Consider the following 20,017-nt stretch of genomic DNA (forward strand, 5'->3'; position numbering starts at 1 on the left):
CACTTTATGAGAAACAGCATATCGGTGTCATTGCATTAGTCATGCGGTCCACAATATGCTGTTTCTATTGTTTGGTGGCAGGGTCCACCTTTCCCACCAATAATGCAAGGTTTTGGCACGCACATGAAGAATTGATGAATTGATTTGACCATCTTAGAGCGAAGATGAGGGCACGCCCTGTGAAAACAAATGTTTCAGGAATATTGAATGGAATCCTGGGATTTGTAGTGTAATCCACCCAACACAGTTAATCTGATGGATTACCACTTTAAAGTTGAAGTTAAAATGTGCATCATCCTCCATCCTCGACATCCATCCCAATTAATTTATATATTGCCTTTAGCATGCCTACAATAGGAACATTTTCTCGTGTCGAGATTATCTAATTTAGAGAGGAGAGGTAGCAGATTAATATTTGAATATGGGTTACCCCAAAGGCTCCTAGCGTGGGGTGAGACGGACGATGATAGCAACACACACACGCACACACATACAGAAAGAAAATTCTCATTAAAACCAACCTGTGTTTGTTCGATGTATATGTGGGCGGCTGGTACATGATCCTGTGTGCATCGTGAGTATACCTGTGTGGTGTGTGCGTGTGTGTGTGTGCGTGTGTGTGTGTGTGTGGGAGCAACAGGATCTCTGACGTCTGAGGGCTCGGTTTTATTACGGCACCAAAGGCAGACCCTGCCTGTACACACACACACACACACACACACACACACACACACACCCAGGGGGCATCTGACCAATAGGAGGCTACAGGAAAGTGGAGAGGAATCCACTTACTCAGACAGAGATAGAGAACCCAGCCCCTGATGCAGTCTGGCTTTAGACCTCTCTCCCATTGTACAGTATATGATGAATTCCTTCATTTCTAGTAATCAGGTTACCTCGCTCTGGCTGCTTGGCTCCTCCGAGAAGTGTGAGTGTGTGTGTGAAACTATCCTCCCTTACTTTACGCACATTTTAGTATTTTTTGTATTTTTATACAATTGTGCGTAATCACCGGGTGTCATGACATTTCACTGCATATATTTATGACCGTATGTATATGTACGTATGTGACAAATAACCTCTTGAATCTTGAATCTTGTTGATATCCGGCTATTGCAGCTCATCACATATTCCCACTTTATAAGTAGTTCTGCATTACCTTCAGTATTGTTTTGGTTATTGATTGAATGTTTGGTAGAAATAGAAATTCCCACTTTCCGCCTACAGAACATTGAATTAAAAAAGAGCATGGCACACAACTGTGTAATATCTTTGAAGAATATGACGTGATCTTTATTACTATGTAATCTAAATAAAGTCCCATATAAAAATATGCTCCTCGATTAAGATAGCAGTATGAGGAATATATTCAGAATAGCTTTGAGAAATCGATAGCTACTCAATTACCTTTGCTGTTAAAGTGGTAATCAATAACACTATTTTGTAAAAAAAACAACATTCAATGTGTTTGCATTATGAGTGAGTTAATCTATACGCTATTTACTATTGTTGGTGGCGGGTCCGCCTTTCCAAGCAAAAATGCACTTAAATTAGATAAACCTAGATAAAGCTAGTTAAGGTCAGACTGTCGATATGGATGAACATTCACAAAAAAAGAACAGCACAAAAAATACTCCCACCCCCGCAAGTGACCAAGGAAAAAAATCTATCCATCAGAAGAAAAGAAATTGACCGTCTTAGATCGTAGACAAGGGTGAATCCGTATGTTTAAAAAAAGGTGGAGTTCCTAATCCAGTTATCTAACAAAGGATTGTGATATTGATCAAAATATCACTCATACATTATTCAAACATGGATTTCATGCTGAGAATTGTGGCCTGCATATATTAAGATGTAGTGTTGCTGTGCCTTGGTGTGTTGCTGCCTACTTGCAAATTGGGGAGGCGTGATTGGCAACACTGGATCTAAGTTTATCTGAATACCATGCTCCTGACGTCACTCTCATGACGTCAGGCGCAGGGACCTCTGCCGTTAAATACCAGCAGCGTGTCCAGGGTAAACACAACCAAACACACCCTCATGCGGGCGCACCGCGCATCGCATCCAACTTCAAGCGGAACCTGCACCTTTAACCTGTTGCTCCAGAACACAGGAGGTAATTTCACAACTTTGAAACCCTTTTTTTTAGAAGTTGATCTACCTTAGCAAATCTTGCATTTTGGTTTCCAACGTCATGCTCAACGACAGCCTTCTATCGGGCGAACTGGACTCCAACATCTCCGCTCCGCTGCCCCCGCTCTCTCTCACCGACAACCGGAGCAGCGCGTCGTTCCCACCGCTGCGCCTGGAGTCCCGCTCCCTGGTCACCTCGGCCACCATGTTCGCGGTGGGCGTCCTGGGCAACCTCATCGCCATACTGGTGCTGTGCATCTCCAAGAAGGAGCAGAAGGAGACCACCTTCTACACGCTGGTGTGCGGCATGGCCATCACGGACCTGCTGGGCACCTGCTTCACCAGCCCCGTGGTGATCGCCACCTACGTGTGGAGCCGCTGGCCCGGCGGAGCGCTGCTCTGCCACTTCTTCTCCTTCTCCATGCTGTTCTTCGGCTCGGCGGGCATGTCCATCCTGTGCGCCATGGCCGTGGAGCGCTACCTGGCCATCAGCCACGCGTACTTCTACTCGCAGCACGTGGATCGCAGCATGGCGCGCTTCGCGCTCCTGGCCATCTACCTGGCCAACGTGGTGCTGTGCGTCATGCCCAGCTTCGGCTTCGGGCGCCATGTGCGCCACTTTCCGGGGACCTGGTGCTTCCTGGACTGGAGGGCCACGGATCCTCTCGGCGCGTCCTACTCCTTCCTCTACGGCGGCCTGATGCTGGGGCTGGTCGCGGTCAGCGTGCTGTGCAACTGCGCCGTGTGCCGCTCCCTGGTGGGTATGAACCAGAGAACCAGCACCGTCAGGACTGAGGCGCACGGAGGTGGAGGCGGGTCGCGGCGGCGCTTCCCGCGGATGCTGCCCTCGGTCGCCTCCGCGGCGGAGATGCAGATGTTCTGGCTGCTGATCTTCATGACCATCGTGTTCGTGGTCTGCTCCGTCCCACTAGTGGTAAGGCACATCGGATTCTATTCGATTCTACTGTAGTCTATTGTAATATATTCAATTTTAGTCTATTGCACTCTATCCTCATCTTGTCTATTCTATTCTAGTCTTCTTTGTTCTAGTCTAGTCTGGCCAGATCTAGACTGTTGTACTCTACTGTATTCTAATCTATTATACTCAATTCTGTCCTAGTCTATTCTAGTGTATTATATTATATTGTAGTCTGTTCTATTGTACTCTATTATATAACACTCTAGTCATTTCTGTTCTATTCTAGTCTAGTCTAGTCTCTTCTATTCGACATGGAGGTGTAACATCCTATGTTCTTTTCCCTCCACGTGACAGGTGCGAATCTTTGTGAACCAGCTTTACGACCCTGCCTACATCTCTGCCGGGGGGAAGCCTGACTACCGGAGTGACCTCTTGGCTATCCGCTTCGCCTCGTTCAACCCTATTCTAGATCCGTGGGTGTACATTCTGTGTCGCAAGAACCTGCTGGTGAAGGGCTGCGAGAGGCTGAAGAGGTCGGTGGGGCAGGCCAAGGAGGACCAGGGCCGCACCATCGGCTGGGTGGGGGGTCAGCACTCACCCCCATCCTTTGACCACAGCAATGACACCAGCTACGTGTCGCTACGCACTGCCAACTTCCGGAGCGACGTGGAGCATCAGATCTCCACGAAAACGAAATCTTTTACGGACTTCACAACCCAACAGGCCTGGGACTACGACACAGCTCAGGTCAACTTCCATCCATTCAGCGTGGGAGCTTCCGTCGGCCTCGGGCTGGAGGCCGAAGTGGCGGCCCCGTCCAAACCCATACTGGCTCAGTTGTCACCGGGAGGAGGATGCGGCGCCCCGGAGGCTCTCCATGCTTCTCGGGTCAGGAAAGTGGATATCGTCACATGCACCTTCAGCACACCGAGCTCCTGCCAGTCAGCAAAGTGTCTCTGAGGCTGTGGATTTTCCTCAGAGGCAGTTGAAAATGGTGGAATTAATTTTTTTAAGCAGAGGGGAACTTCACGTTACAGAGTTTATGTAACACTAGCACCATAGGCCTACCCTATGGGTAGAAATAAAGGACTGTTCATGGTAAATAACCGCTACTAATAATCCGTGGTATGGATTTCCGAGGCTCCCTCGTGCAAGATTCACTGAGTGAATCCAAATGGACATGTGATGGAGAGATGAAGATGATGCTTTTGTTTGGGGTTATTAATTGCGTTACCAAATGCAGCTGTTACACTACTTTAACAGGGATGTTTTTATACATGTGCTGCTATTTAACTCTGTGCCATTTGCTCGTGTTGCATGATGCAATTGAAGATAGTGTACCGGGGAACTTGACAGCAGCTAAAGAGAACGGAAACGCATTGGAGGTTCTAATGTTATTTCTGAAAGATGTGTGGTGTGTGTCATGGTGGCTGTGTTGCCAAGTATGTGGAGATACAATAAAAAACAATTGAAAACCCATCACTCCGGTTGTTTGTAGTTGCTTAGTTGCAAAAAAAACCCATTGACTTTTAGTTTGTTTTGATAAAGGAACATATTGACAAATACTTACACGTGGGGTACTCCATGGGATTTATATGAATAGAGTTTTCCTGTTTTAAATGGTGTTTTAACCTAAATGCAGTGTCTACGGGCAAGCTTATCATATCTTTTTTTTACCTTAGTTATCTATTTAGAGGAGGTAGGAAAGAGACGCCATCTGTTGGTCAATATCAGCCACACAGTTCAGGATGTTGCAGTAGTAACCAGTAGATGGCGCGCCAACACAAGAGGGCACAATTTACACATCTTAAACACATAGCAATATAAACAAAACTGAAGCATATTTACACGTATAGTATTCCATTCCATATAAGATTCTCCTTCACCTGGAGAACTGGTCTCAGAACTGATAGAAGACAATAAGACCTTTGGGACGGAGGGATCAGTTCGATTAGAATTCAGTTCAAGATCCAACCACCTCCTGAGAGAAACTGGATCTAATCTTGCCAGATGTTCCACGCTTGTCTTCGGTTCAGCATTTATACTGTGTTTATAATGATGTCATAGAAAGCTACCACTGAACCAACCTGTAAAAAGTAACAAACAACATAAAGGCAGATAAGTGAGATCTTTGAAATAAATAGTTTTATATATATATATATATATATGTATGTATATATATACATTACAGTTTATAGATGCAGCGCTCAAATGAAGCAGTAATAAATAAATAATTTATAAGAAATAAATATATTTTTCTATCAAACAGTAATGCATGAGGATGCATAGCATCCATTGGGTTGAGTTCTCCTGAAAAACATGGAATAAAAAAATAACATTTAAGCATTTGGAATGAATTTACTTCTTCATGATAATATTACAAAAAAAAAAAAAAAAACATCCGTCCGATCATCATCATTCTTTTCTTTCCTCTGAGTACAGAAAAGACTTGGTCCTTTAAATGCAGCTCATCCACGTTTCTAAGACTGGAGAGTATACTGTATTTCCCAAATCAACCTTTGGGGCTTGTCCATATAATAATTAACAGTCTTAATTCCCTTGAAGAGTCTATTTCACAACTAATGACTATACTGGCACATATGAGAAGCCGTTTATTGAGTTTGAAGACAAATCCTTTGTTCCTGAAGGGACTTCCTGTCCAGCCTTTCATCTTCACCTTTGACCCTTTAGAAGCCAGTGCCACCCAGTCGACTCCTCTCTCAGCAAGGAACAAACAGCGGGAAGTGGCTGAGTGGCCTCCGTCACCTCCACACTGTTGCCCTTCCTCATGGGACGAGACTACTCCCTGCACTGAGTGGGTGGGGATCTCTTACTGGCCCTTCGTGTGTGTGTGTGTGTGTGTGTGTGTGTGTGTGTGTGTGTGTGTGTGTGTGTGTGCCCATGTGCGTGTGTCTATGTGGAGGCATTCCTACACACAGCTTCATCTTTCCACATCTTCGGGATGAGCGGCGGCCAACCCCGTCCCCACCCAAACCCCCGGCTTCCCCCGCCTCCACCTCATTTTGTTACCCTAACCCTCTTCCACTCTTCTATTCCTGTTCAGCCCATGCATATGCAGCTGGCGGCGGACAGCGACTGGATGGTCCTCCAGGTGGTCTGGGCGTCCATGAAGGACACCGGCTCATAGCGGTCGGGCCGGCAGCAGGGGTGGGCGCTGACTTTGCGCGCCGTGCGGCGGGGTAGCGAGCCATTCTGCAACAGGGCCTTCAGTGCCAGATCGTAGTTGGTCCGGGACGACTGGCACGATCCCACGCAGAACTTGAAGAGGATGATCTCGTCCGAATCGAACCCCAGCCCCAGGTCGCGGACCCTCATCTCCCGCTTCTCCACGCGGCAGTCCCGGCTGCTCTGCTTGGGCGGCCGTCCGCTTCTCCCTCGGCCCGTCCCATCACCCTTGCCTTTCTCCGTCTCGCCCTCCTTGTCTTTCTTCTTCCTCTTCTTCTTCTTCTTTGCCGAGCCCTTGGGCTGAGGTTCGGACGTGTCGGAGGAGCGCGGGAAGCGGCCCATCCAGCGACTGCTGGGGTGGTCGTCCGCCTCGTCCATCGCATATGGATCTGGAAAGAGAGGAAATATGTTGAGAACGAAGAATGAGCCCAGAAACTGGGCTCATTTAGGGGATCATTTAGGGGATAGGACGCTTTATTTTGTGGGTCATATTTTGCTTTATGGAGTTTATCTACCATATGGCGCATGCCAGGTGGTGTAAGGGTCACTCTCCTCTTCCTGCTCCTCCTCCACCATCTCTGGCAGCGTGACAGGAGGCTTTCTCTCCTCCTGATCTCCCAGAAGGCCCACGGCGTGGCCACAGCCGCCTGGTCCCATACCGGCTCCTTCCACTAGCGGCAGCAGAGAGACCACCACCCACAGCAGCACCTTTAAGAGTTGGAATTCCTGCGTAAGCCAATTAAAGAACATTTGGAGAAATTTCACTGGCTGGCATTTATTTGCGTTAAGGGGATTAAAGTGCAAGGATTGGTAGCTAATACCCTGGAGGCAAGAGCGGCCTCCCCAAAAGCGGCTACTTTTATCAGTTAATATCACAGCAGGAATAAGGTAAGCATCTGGATCCGTTGACTTTTATGACCAAATAAAATATTTCTATTGGGCTACAATGGTCTGACAAGGCACAAAACAAACGTTTCTCGCAGCCCACTCTACGGTAGATACTTTGGAATGAGTGAGGAACTGCAACATGAAGCAGAGGAAGGGGATGACAGAAAAAAAAAAAGGGAAACAACAAACCTTGGAACTATCCCTTCTCCACATCCTCCACCTGGCCCCACCTGAAAAGAGAGACAGAGAGAGAGAGAGAGAGAGAGAGAGAGAGAGAGAGAGAGAGAGAGAGAGAGAGAGAGAGAGAAAGCGAGAGAAGATAAAGTCGGCAAACAAGGACTCTGTCAACTTTCCTCTTCCCAGAAGTCGCTGTGAAAGGTCTAGGTAACGTAAACTAAAGGGACATGATGCGGGTGATACCAAATCTGTAGATCCACAATAGTGCACCTACAGTAAAAAAAAAACAAAAAAACCCAACAACTAAAAAACAAACACAGCCCTCAGGGGGCCCCCTAAACAAGACGACACGTCCCATAAATCACGTCCCTCAATGCCCTTAGGACAGCGTGTTTATTGTTGCTTAGTTAAGCGGCCGACGTGCTCTGCCGGCTCAGTGAGGCTAGAGCCGGCTTGTAGGGTCCTGCAGCCGCACGGCGGCTCCAGATGGGTCACAAAAGGCGGCGGCGGCGGCCTCGGGATGTCGCCATCAAAGGCATTCTTTGCTTCAGGGCAACCCCCCCCGCCGCCTGCGCAGCCGATAAGGGAAGCAAGAGCGTGCAGGAGCAATCCGCCGCGAGAACGCTTCATGGAGGTCCTGGACAAAAAGGGGAAAAAAAACCACACGGTGGCGATGCGAGGGAGCTGATACGAGATGTTGTAGATGTGAATGTTTATATACGCATATATGCATATTATTTATATGCATTGGAGGTTGATTCTTCTCGGTCCCCCGGGTGTAAACTGGGTTCACCTCTGTTCTTCTTTAAGGGTTATCGATCTGTACGGACGGATTATTTGGATCGACAGTGGCAATTGGCAATACCATTCGGCCAAAGTGAAGTTGTACACCTGGGAAGGAAATGCTGATGTTGAGAACTTTTATTTGAAGATCACGTTCTTCCCCCCAGAAGCTCCATAACTCTGAAACCTAATGGTGTAGAACCTAGGTACTGTAACTCCAGTGAAGCAGCTTCCATGACGGCCACATAAACAGCTGTCATCCCCCGGATGCAGTAGATAGCGTTGGCACTGAACTACAGCATAAGTCAGCACCTGTGGTATGCAAACACCATGCGCATGGACTGTATGGATTTAGGAAGACGCCATAGATCATAGATGGGGAGCGTCAGGCGACATTAGATAACATTCACAGAGGTTTTTTGTCTTGTCTTTGTTTTTAAATCTCTGCATTGAGATGGAACAGCGACAAACCGTTCATCTGTCATCTGGTAAGGTGTTGTGTGTGTGTGTGTGTGTGTGTGTGTGTGTGTGTGTGTGTGTGTGTGTGTGTGTGTTTCAGGAATTCTGCCTATTTTTGATTTGCGGGGAGGCCGGGTAGAGAGTGAAAGCTTTTGCACGTGTGGGTCTAGAGGTCAATAAGGAGTGAAATAATAAGGTTAAAATATATACTGTATATAAATAGTCAAGTGTCCTCCAGGTGACCAGACAGATACGTCCCCAGTTCACTTAAATTTTCCTCTGGATTTATGAAGTATTTCTTATTCTTACTCTTATTCTCCACCGCCATCTCTGCCTTTCACCTGATTTAGAACCCAACTGCGCCTGATAGCCCCATGTCGGACTCCCAGCTGCACCGAACCAGGGGGCCGCTCTGCGACAACCCCCCTCCTCTCGCTCTCTCCCCCGTGGCTCCCTGGAGAGGTGTTGTTCCATGTCCTTAATGCCGCATCTGGGAGCGATTAGCCTCCTTCAGCCCCGGCGAGCTGGGAGTCTGACGCGGGGCTGTCCGGCGTGGTTGGTTTCACCCCGGCAGCTCTGGAGCTGTTTACAGCCCGACGCCTCGAGCTCTTTTCCTGGTGAGCGGGTGGAGGGGCAAAGGGGTTGACGACAGGAATGTAGAGATGACCTCCAGACCTAGGGAGCTCTAGAAGTCCAACTGACGATGATGCGTGTAGATGGTGCAGATCTACTTTTTGCCCATACAAAATGTATGCGAGCGGACCAGCCTACCTGTGTTTAGAGAGCCCAACATGTGTTTGTTCTTTATTTCCCTGATTAAAGGCCTTTGGTTTTTTCCATTCAAAACCGGGAGAGAGCGGAGTCCTTGTCACCTTGCATTTGTGCGGTCGCTCCGCTACATTCTCCTTGTTGTTCACAGTTTGTTCACAAGTCAGTAGGAGAGCCCCCGAGGCAAACCAAAAAAGCCTGTTTGGAGCCAAGGAGCCCGTCTGCTTGTTCCCAAAGCGCCCTCATTCTCATTCTCTCGCCCATCACCCAATATGGTAAAAGCATATATTTAGATTTAGCTTCTATAATTATCTGGTAGACAAATGCGACCAGACACTTTCAGAGCAAGAATGAACAGCGAAACCTCACTTTCCCCAATACTCGTCTTTCACACCCAAAGCAAGGTGGATGTTAGGGCTTTGAAGGAGAATGTCCAATTTGAATGGACGCCACCACCAGACAAATTCTCTCCAAAACATCATTATTTGCCCTGACCCTTTCCAGAGGGGGACACGCCTTCTTCACGTAACAGGGGAAATCTGTTGGGACGTCGCGTGAAAATGTGTTTCTGATTTCCCGCCGGGTGATCTAGGCGGCTATACTGTTACGTCCCGAGACGACGGCTTTGCCCGGGCATGGCTGATGTAGTTCTGTAGCTCTCCCACTCCTGCTAAAAGCCAATATCTTGAAAGCCTTCGCCGATAATGGGCTCCCATTAGACATCATTTGTTTTTTTCCTGCTCTGTGTGTGTGTGTGGGTGTGTGTGTGTGCGCGCGTGCGTGTGCACGTGCGTGTGCGTGTGCGTGTGTGTGTGTGTGTGTGCAAGGTGTTTTGACCTCCAGCCTTTTCTTGTCAGTGCCGCGGCGCCTGATTGCGAGGCCGAGAGGAACCGAGCGCGGTAAATCACCGCCGGCTCAATAAAAGACACCTGCAGTGAAAGGGGAGACGCAACAGGAGAGAGAAATAGCTTGGAGAGATAGAGAGAGTGAGAGAGAGAGAGAGAGAGAGAGAGAGAGAGAGAGCGAGAGAGAGAGAGAGAGAGAGAGAATGATGGAACACCGGGGAGGGCGTGCACTGATGGGTGCCAGACCCTGTAAAAACCCACACGGGCAGCTCCTTGTAACCTTAGTGTGATGATGATGTCTTGTGATGTTTTGTGAATTTTTGAATATCCGCTTTATTACAAACGTGAATGGGATAAACTTTGAATAAACATATGGAGCCATTTCAAGATTCTGATGATTTTTGAAGAAATTATGCAACTTTTTCCTGTATTTTACCAAAGTTTTCACAGCCATAAATGAATCGCTTAAAGTCCCTGTAAAGTCAATTTGGAGATTTGTTTCGAAACACATTATACATAGTAGAGCAAGTAATTGCTCTGCACATGTTTTTTTCGGGCGGGCGTGACGTAACGCGTTCCTACCGCGCCGAGTTACTACAACCTACGCTAGTTTGCCGCCTAGCTCTGGTACCTTCGTCCCTCAAATGCATGTTCCCTGGAGGCCAGAGTTTACATAACGGTGTCTTATTTACACTTTCGTTCCGTCCCCGGCGTAGTGACTCCCCCAGCTCCGTGCGTTCACAGACAGCGGTGCGCTGTCCCGGCTTCCCCCTCCAAGTGGGGATCTCCCCGGGCGCAACAGCGCAAGGATCTGCAGGCGCGACGCTGCGCATGGAGCCGCACGGAGCAACAAATATCCCATTTTCTCATGTTCCATTTTTAACTTCAGAGCTAAATCAAAACAACGAAAAACAGCCGTTATTGGTTTTCCGATTTTGGATTTGTTTATGTATGTATAGGATTAGTGGTATTTGATACTCGGGGCTGGTTTCAGCGCCTTCAGTGTCTCAGAGGGAACTGCCTTTTTTTGTGCACGATTTTGAAACCTATTTTTATATACTTTTTTAGTTCAAATCAATGTTTTTAGTTTGATCACTCAAATTTGGCCGGTTGGTTAATAACACATTTTTCTGTCAGAACACATATTTACTGTCGCTTTACAGGGACTTAAATCGCTTAATCGAAAAAAAAATCTGCAGGTTTTTCCAATAATGAAAGCAATGGTTAGTGCAGTGCTTCATTTAAGGTTATGGTTATGCGGTGCATTACACAAAAGGATTAATATTACCTTGGTCAATTTCTTACATTAGCCTTGTAACAACCCCTAATCAGTTTTGTGTAAAAATAATCCTAATTTGTTTTACATGTTCACCTAGTGTAAATAGCATGAAAAGTAGAATTTTAGACTGCAGGGTATACAATATATGGAGCAATTTCAAGACACTTGTGCGGGTCAATTCTGATAAGGGTTGACCAAATTATGCAACTTATTTCTCTATTCAAGGCATTTTTTGCCATCATAGTTCAATCAACTAATCAGAAAAAAATCTAACAGGCTTTTCAAAAATGGAAGTAATGATTATTATAACTGTTATTATCTTGTTTGTGGTGCATTGCAAAAAATGGGAAAAAAAAGACTAAAATTCCCCTGGTCAATTTCTGACAATAGCCTTGTAAGAGCCCCATCTGACTTAGTCTAAACATCAGAGGGCTGTTCTTTCCCTCCCACCTCATTCTCTTCTCTTCTGCCCATCCCTGATTCTTACACTGTGTTTGTGTTTGAGCCACGTCGGAGTGATGGACACAGATTCAGTGAGGAAACCTGAGCACACTGACAGACTGGATGATGAGGGAAGCGGGGAAGGTATCAGCAACGGCCGAGAGAAAGTTTGAGTGTGAGAGAGAGGGAGAGAGAGAGAGAGAGAGAGAGAGAGAGAGAATATAAATTGAGAGTAAAAGGTGAAGAAAAGAAAAAAAAGAACTATGAGCGCGGGAACGGCCAAGGCTGAAAGAGAGAGTGCGAAGCCAGACGTCTCGTAATCCCTTAATCCCTCGCAGGCAGGCAGGCAGGATGTAATTGCTTGTTAGTGCCAGTTTCCACTCTTTAGGAGGCCTGTCACCGCTGGAAAACCACAGAGCGCCGCCGAAATGAGAAACAGATAGGGGAGGCCAACGCTGCGGTTAAGATAGGTAGTTAGAGCACACACACACACGCACGCACGCACGCACGCACACACACACACACACACACACACACCCATCCCACCCAGTTAATTGGGCAAAATAGGCGACTGATTTTTTAGAATTGCGTGTCATTCAATTGTCGATTGCGGGGGGGGGGGCTGATTCCAACCTTTTACTTCTATCACAAAAGTGCTTCATTCCATCACCTTTAATCTGAGTAGATTTTTGCAGGACACCTAATGCGAGGGACATTTCGTTCAAATCAGACATATAAATGATAAATGCCAGATTCAATTATTCAATTGATAAAAAAAAGGGGAGAGATGGGTATTTTTTTTAGGTGCTCAAAAATAAATACGACCACTTCTCTAGATTAAACATCATGACTTCTATTATAGAGCATAATGTCACTACACTGACATCTATTTTTCGTGTTACGACGACAATTTAGTGATGTATGGTGTAAAAATGTTCTAATATGTGCTTTTTAACAGTATATTAATAATAGCTATGCCATATGTGAACAGAATTAAAGGTTGTGTTTTAGACTGCTGGGTGAACATACAGCATGTAGCAATATCAAGCGCTATCCTACGACCGCCGCCAAGAAAGGAGCGGCCGTGACCCTAACCTCACGCTACCGAGCGCTACCGACGGCTCCGTGATGAACATCATCAGCACTGATTTACCATTTTTTCCTGTGTGACCCCGGGTCTACACACCAAAGAGTCCCCGAGAAACCGGCCTAAGGGAGGGTGGGGGCACCTTCAGAGGAGTAAGACGACGTGTTTGAAGTGGGAGAGCTCGGAATTGGCGCCTTGACGTGCGCCGACTTAAGTCGCCGGCCGAGCCAAAGGTGCCACGCAGAGAGTTACTGCCGGCCGTTAAAACCCTCGAAAAGAAGCAGGATAAAGTAAGGCAATGTTTTCGGGCCCGACGTAAAGGCTCAGGTTTGTGACCTTTCGCTTAAACTCGAGGCAGTGGCGGCCAGAGGAAATTAAGATGATGGGAGGGGGCGGCTGTAAAAAAATAAAAATAAATTAAAAAAACTTCACTCAGCAACCCAAACAGCGTTTCACCAACATTTAACCATTTATTTGGTGTTGAAGATTGTGCCGATTGAATCTGTCGGGCATGAAATAGATCAACAGGACAGAAGAACATAATAATAACACAGTAATAACGAAAGGTTATCAATGTGTTATAGCGTCATTCAATCATCAAAATGAACCTAAACAAGCAGAAAAACGACACTTGTCCATATTTAGTCCCTCCTGTTTCAGAAGCGGGTTCAATTGTCTCTTGCTTTAGTATCATTATAATGTATTAACATAGTTATAACATTATAAAGTTATAAATGTGTTATAGTAGTGCATATTCTATCCCCTCAGACAACTCAAGACTGTACTCCCCATCATGCTTTGCAGGCGGAAATCCAGGCTGCAGTCAGTGCTTCCTAATTATTTACCCTTTCTCACTCTTGATGGTAATACGAAGGTGACTGTTTGTTTCATGAACTTGTCTCATTGTTATGTTGTTATCGTCAGTTTGGGAACGCCAAAAACATCTTGCTCGTGATTGGCTGGTGACCCAACCTGGGATTTCCCATGTTACCATCAATCTGTCAGCAACAATCCATTAAGGAAAATCATTTTAATACCACCATGTTTTCACAATATCTGATTGGACGATGAGTTCAATTTTGGAGCGCAAGTCTTGTGGAGTAATGTCTCAAATTCCCGCAAAAAAAACACACGCGTTCTGCTCTACACATTTTTCCCCACATCGGCGGCATGAGTCGATGGGGCTGCGGCGGAAATCAACGCGTGACTGCACACGACGAGGCATCAATTTGAAAACCGGCCGACACGACTCACCTGGCGTCTCAGCCTCGCTCAATGAATTTGGGCTGAGCTTTTTGTGTAGCCATTGAAATCCTGTTAAAACACTAAATATGAAAGGGGGTGGGGGGGCGGAATGAAAGACAAGCAATCCCCTCCTCACTATACTAAAGCAGAAGGACATAATCAGCCTTTTGGGGTTTTCCAGGTATCAGGTATGAAACCATGCAGATTGGCCTTTTAAAAGATTAATGACACAAAGAGGCTGAAAGAACCGGAGTGATTGAAACCGGGGAGCCATTACCAGAGCACATTTACTGACAAAATCATCACAAAATAAGAGCGTTATAGACGGGAAAACACTGTGAATGACTTTAAACGGATTTCGATTGAGATGCTCCCTGTGTGTCTGGACACACGGAAACCTTTCACTCTCTATTTTCATGCTGGTAGTAATTCCCGGTGTCCCCGACTCTAATAACCGGCTCCGAATTCCAGTCTGATTCAGCTGGTTAAAAAAAGGGGGGAGGGATGGACAGATGGACGAAGAGCCAGTGGTTGGGTGAGCTTCACCTTAAATGGGACCACGTTTAAGTGGTGTCGGAGCTGCCATCCCAGGGCTAGGTAGAATTCCCCTCCGACAACCCAGAAGAAGCTCTCAGAGATGGCATAGGGAGAGGTTTTTGGAAGTATTTGGAGCTTCCTCCCACTTCATCACCTCCTTCACTCTTCATCACAGGAACGTGTGTAAACACACACGCGCACACACGCACACACACACACACACACACACACACACACACACACACACACACACACACACACACACACACACACACAGTCACAACCTTTCGTTGACCTTATCTCAGCTGGCTATTTCTCAAAATTAAGACCCAAAAAAACGTGGCCAGCAATGACACTTGGCACCACCCCAACCCCCTAACCCCAATCCCCAAAAGACACACACACACACACACACACACACGCACGCAAGCGCAAGCGCACGCACGCACGCACGCACGGACGCACGCACGCACACACACACACACACACACACACACAGTGGCCATTAGTGTGTCTTGCGTCTGGATGAACCAGTGCCCTCCAAAGTGTTTCCACGTCGGCGTCTCGAGCCCCAGACGGGCTCTGTCCTAACGACCCGGCCTGAGAGTTCAAAGAAGCAGTGATTAATGAATCTGAAGCCACTAATTTTGGCCAAACGGCTTATTGTAGCATCGTAAAAAAAATAAAAAAATAAAAAATAAAAGCCCTCGCAGACACAAACGACTACAACGAGGCTAGTTAACATTCTTCGGTATTCAGGGAAAGATTTATTTTGCTTAATTTTTTTTGTGTGTGAGTGGGGAGATGCTGCGATAAGAGCAGGAGTTCTGCTTTTTTACGTTTTATCAGCGTATTAAGTGGCGCTTTGTTCCAAATTCAAGTCGTTTGAACTTTTGGAAGGAGCCAAAACTTCTCAACCTTAACAACCCCATGCGCGGCGTGATTGGGCCTTTGTATGGCGAGAGAGAACCAACCCGACTCGGCGTACTATTCAAAAACATGGGAAGCATTTGTCTGAAAGAATACATTTGAAAATCACAATTCCTTTTTGTCAGATCGTGCCGCCTACGATTTGCCCCGGAGGAATTAGCGTGGGTCATCGCGTTCCCTAAGCACTTCCAGATTGAAGTTGCCCTGTGGCGCTCTGCGTTGCATAATCAATCTCTCTCGGGCCTCGGAGAAACGATCGGAGCGACGTTACAGGTCCGCCTACCTTCATCCCCACCTCTAGCTGACACACTTTCACAACAGGAAGCAAGTTACACTGGAAGAAATGTAGAACCCTGAGGCTGTCCTCAGGCTGTGCGAGCATGTCCAGTGCACGTCTCCTTGTCAAACCCGGGCCCAGACGGTCTGCGGCGGATTAAGGAATCCGCGGGATTTATCGGGAATCGCATGAGACAGATGAATCGCATTTCTCGAAGATTAGGGTCTCCGTCCGCAGAGGTATTCATAGAACGGCCGTTTATCTCAAATTAAGAGTTTGATCTTGCAATAAAAGAGAAAGGAAAAAAAAAACGTAAAGGAAAGCCCCCGGGGCGTTTACTCGGGATCAGGACATGATCCCCGGGGAACGCTTATGGGAGTATTAAAGCCGCAATAAGGAGACCGTCCAATTGTGGAGAAGTTATATTACTGAAGCTACGGCAGATTTAATGACACCCTTCAAGGAGGCCTCTCCTGGATCCGGACACATTGGTTATCTGCTCCTCCTACTCAAAAGGAGAGATTCTCAACCGTTTTCATATTGAGGACCCCCTTAATTTGATAAGATTCTGTCTCCGAGACCCCAATCTGAGAAGACTTTGACACTACACTAGAGTTGGGGAGATAACAGTGAAACCATGATCAAAACAATCAGTGCGGTAAATGGAGAAAAAAGGCTGCGGTTTAACTAGTAAACATGTTGCTGAGGACCCCCCTGGCACCTCTTTGAGGACCCCCTAGGGGCTCCCCAAAGACCACTGCTCTAAAGCTTAGCACGCACAACAGTGTGTCGTTTTTAGCCAGGGTGTAAAGATGAGAAAGAGCCAGGATGTAGAATAAAGAACACAAAACAATTTACGAAGTGATAAAGGAGTCAAGCTCCAAGGCCAATAAACAAGCTCTCGTAAAGCTGCGCGTCAGTTAAAACAAAGCAGACCACACATCAGGCGGCTGCTGCTACGAAAGGGAGCACGCCAGCCTGGTGTACCTGACCCTTCACAGGGCCCGCCGACCCCATCCCCGAGCCCCCCACCCCCCGACCTCTGAGCCGTGGAAGTAAAAGCAGTAGCGGCCCTTGTCGGCCGAGTGTGAGAGGGCCAAACTGGAGGCTTTGAAAAGACCTGGCGTCTTTTCAAAGCCGCTTTCTTTCAGACGCACGCTACAAAACGCCCCAGCCACGAGTTGGGAGGGAGAAGACCACAGGCATTTACGAGGGGGGTTTCAAGTGAAAGCCAAATCACGTTCAGCGCCGCGATTTGAAAGCGGGACGCCTTTCGAGAGGAGTTACTATCGAGACCGTCCAGGAGAATCGGAGCATGGATTGGCATGACTCAGCATTCAGGCCCGTTGTGCTTGTTTGTGTGCTGGTGTTCAAACATGGATGTTTCCATATGTGTGACAGAAATTGTGTGCGTGTGTGTGTGTGTGTGTGTGTGTGTGCATGTGTGTAAATAAAGTGAGCGAGGGAGTGTACTGTATATATCAGGAGTGAGAGTAGGTCGTTGACCGTATGCAGGCAACATTCACTCATGCTTACATTGAGTCATAAGATTCATTCTCAAAAGCATTACGAGAAACTGTGACAGACCCTGGAACAGTTGGATTTTCTCAACTAGGATGCAGATCACTGCAAATTATAAAACACAGTTTGCAGTATAGCCTCAACAGCCAGAAAAGCCCCAAAAAGAACAAAAAAAACAACAAAACAAAAAAAAAACAGGTGCCAAATAGAGTGCGTGACACGATGTAGGGCCGGGGATGCTTGCGATGAGAGTTGGAATTCATCATAGCAAACATGAAGACAAGCAGCGTGATTAATGACGACTCCGCGTTTTACTGCATCCGCTTCTTCCAAAGCGTCCAGGGGCCAAATTACGCACGAATCCATAACTGTAGACAAAAAAAAAATGGGAAAAAAAAACTAAACAAAACAACAACAACATCAAACCTGAGGGTGTATCGTCAAATGTACACGGCACTCCTTCTCGTTTGTTTGTGTTAGAATAGCATCCCTGTGGTTGTGTGGTATTTTAAAATAAAGTCGCGTTACGTCCGAGCGCGCCAGTCGGCGTGGCGCACAGATGGATGCGGCGTTAAACAAAAACGCAAATGATTCTGTCTTTGATTACCGTGTGATCATTTCCTTTAGGATGTAAGAATAATACTACAGTGTTCCAGTTTGTATTGCCTCTATCGTGCGTCCAAAACCTTGTATCTCACCCGGTTTTAACAGCAATTCGTCCGGTGCATAGAATGGGTAAACAACAAATAAAGCTCTCAATGAGCAAAAGCAAGGTTTTCAGGAGCAGGTCAAGACACGTTGAAGCCATGCGTCTCTCGGTTTTATTGTATAGTATCGTATTTGGGAGGGGTTTGATGCTTGTGGTGACATAAACTATTCCAACCATTGAATGAAATCGGGCGAAAGAGCGACAGAAATCGTGAGGTGTGAAACCGTATCCTTGCAAATCGAACTTGAATAGGATCCAAGCTGATCCCAATCACTTCTAGAAACAATCCACTCCAAATCATTGTCGCGTGGAATAAAGTATAGGCGGCTCGGCTGTTCTCCTTACCTCCAGAAACTTGCTCCGTCTTGCCTTCAAAGTTTTGCATGATCAACGAGTAAACAAACAGCGCTGGATCGCTCCGAAAAGGGTGCGTAAAAGTTTATATTCCCCCCCCCCACCCCACCCCCAAAAAAACAACAAAAAAACAACTCCCCGGCGAGGCAGATGGACAGCCCGATCCACAGAGCTCTCCTGGACATTTACGCTCCGCTCCGTCGCGCCCTTTACGCAGCAGCTCCGTCCGCCGCGTCTTCCTCTCAGGACTCTGTGGTCTGGGACTTCGAGAGACTCCGGGTGAACCGCACTCGCACAGCAGCACCGCGGGCTGTGCGCGTAAAAGAGCAGCACCGCGCACGGCTGTGTGAAACCAGAGCGCACTGGCACCACAGAACCATCCATCCAGGCACACACACACACAGACACACACACACACACACACACACACACACACACACACACACACACACACACACACACACACACACACACACACACATTTCAGATGTCTTGGGTTTTTTTTTGTTCCTGGGGAGGGAGGCAGCGCTGCGATTCTCTCTCTCTCCCTCTCTCCCTCTCTCTCTCTCTCTCTCTCATTTTTCTTTCGCTGCCGCGTAATAGTGCGGAGTCTCCAGTGCAACAAACCTGGTAATGTTTAATAATGGGTGACATCTCTCTATTTACACATCCAATATGATAAACGTGGGGTTTCTACTGCATTCCACATGTAGGCGCGCACAGTTGATGTTTGCTCAGTCATACCCTGGACTCCTCAATTAACCCGTACAGTCGAGAATGGGTTGAATTGAAGGGCAGACAGATTGGATGAGTAACCAGTGGAGGGATTCCTCAAACATCCAGTGGCCGATGGTGGATCCTCTGCCCCCCTCCACCCACCCTGCAGCTGCCCTCCTGCCGAGACACTCCCTGCAGGGCAAACACTGAACACTGAGGCTCGCAGCACAAAAGGCTGGGCAAACAGCCCCAACGCTCTCCTCTTTGGGACCAGAGACACATAGGGAGGATCCCTGACCTCCAGCACGGTGCTATTAATAGCAGCAGCAGAGGCAGCAACGAGGGCAACAAAGCACCAGCTGAGGTGCACGACACGCAGAAACACACAGTCAAACAATCAGGACGAGTTCAAGTGCGACGGGGGAAGGTGGAGTTGGAAGGTGTGTGAGAGAGGGGTCAAGAAAGATCGAGGGGAAGACCTCCTGTTGATACAGACAGACAGACCTTGCATTAAGTCAGTCGTCATAGTCGGCCTAGAGATCATAAGGCCACCGCCGCATTCGAAACTCAGAAAGTAACTTTCAAAAAAAAGTCAAGACATACAGTCAATCTAATAAATCACTACATTATCCAAACAGAGCCCCGCCATGGACCGGGCTGTAGCAGGAGGCTTTATGTTGCAGTTAAAGATTTGGCCATGTGGGTTTCTTCGATGTGTCTTCTGGTGATGGAGCCCAGAGCGGCTCCACGGTCGTCATGACG

At 47.2% G+C, this 20,017-nt stretch overlaps 2 protein-coding genes across 2 annotated transcripts; one reads left to right on the forward strand and one right to left on the reverse strand.

The window, feature by feature from the left end:
• Nucleotides 1-2,194: 2,194 nt before the first annotated feature.
• On the forward strand, nucleotides 2,195-4,012 carry ptger4c (prostaglandin E receptor 4 (subtype EP4) c; the record flags this gene model as incomplete). Its single annotated transcript, XM_080010906.1, has 2 exons — nucleotides 2,195-3,067; nucleotides 3,407-4,012. 2 exons carry the CDS (start codon nucleotides 2,195-2,197, stop codon nucleotides 4,010-4,012), a joined length of 1,479 nt encoding a protein of 492 aa, XP_079867032.1.
• A 2,100-nt stretch (nucleotides 4,013-6,112) lies between these two features.
• Nucleotides 6,113-8,873, reverse strand: LOC307238316 (uncharacterized protein; the record flags this gene model as incomplete). Its single annotated transcript, XM_080011248.1, has 4 exons — nucleotides 6,113-6,627; nucleotides 6,754-6,964; nucleotides 7,724-7,872; nucleotides 8,855-8,873. The coding sequence occupies 4 exons, from the start codon at nucleotides 8,871-8,873 to the stop codon at nucleotides 6,113-6,115; spliced, it is 894 nt and encodes a 297-aa protein (XP_079867374.1).
• Between the last annotated feature and the right edge of the window lie 11,144 nt (nucleotides 8,874-20,017).

This window comes from Zeus faber, assembly GCF_960531495.2.
Source record: "Zeus faber genome assembly, chromosome: 12".
NCBI lineage: Eukaryota > Metazoa > Chordata > Actinopteri > Zeiformes > Zeidae > Zeus > Zeus faber.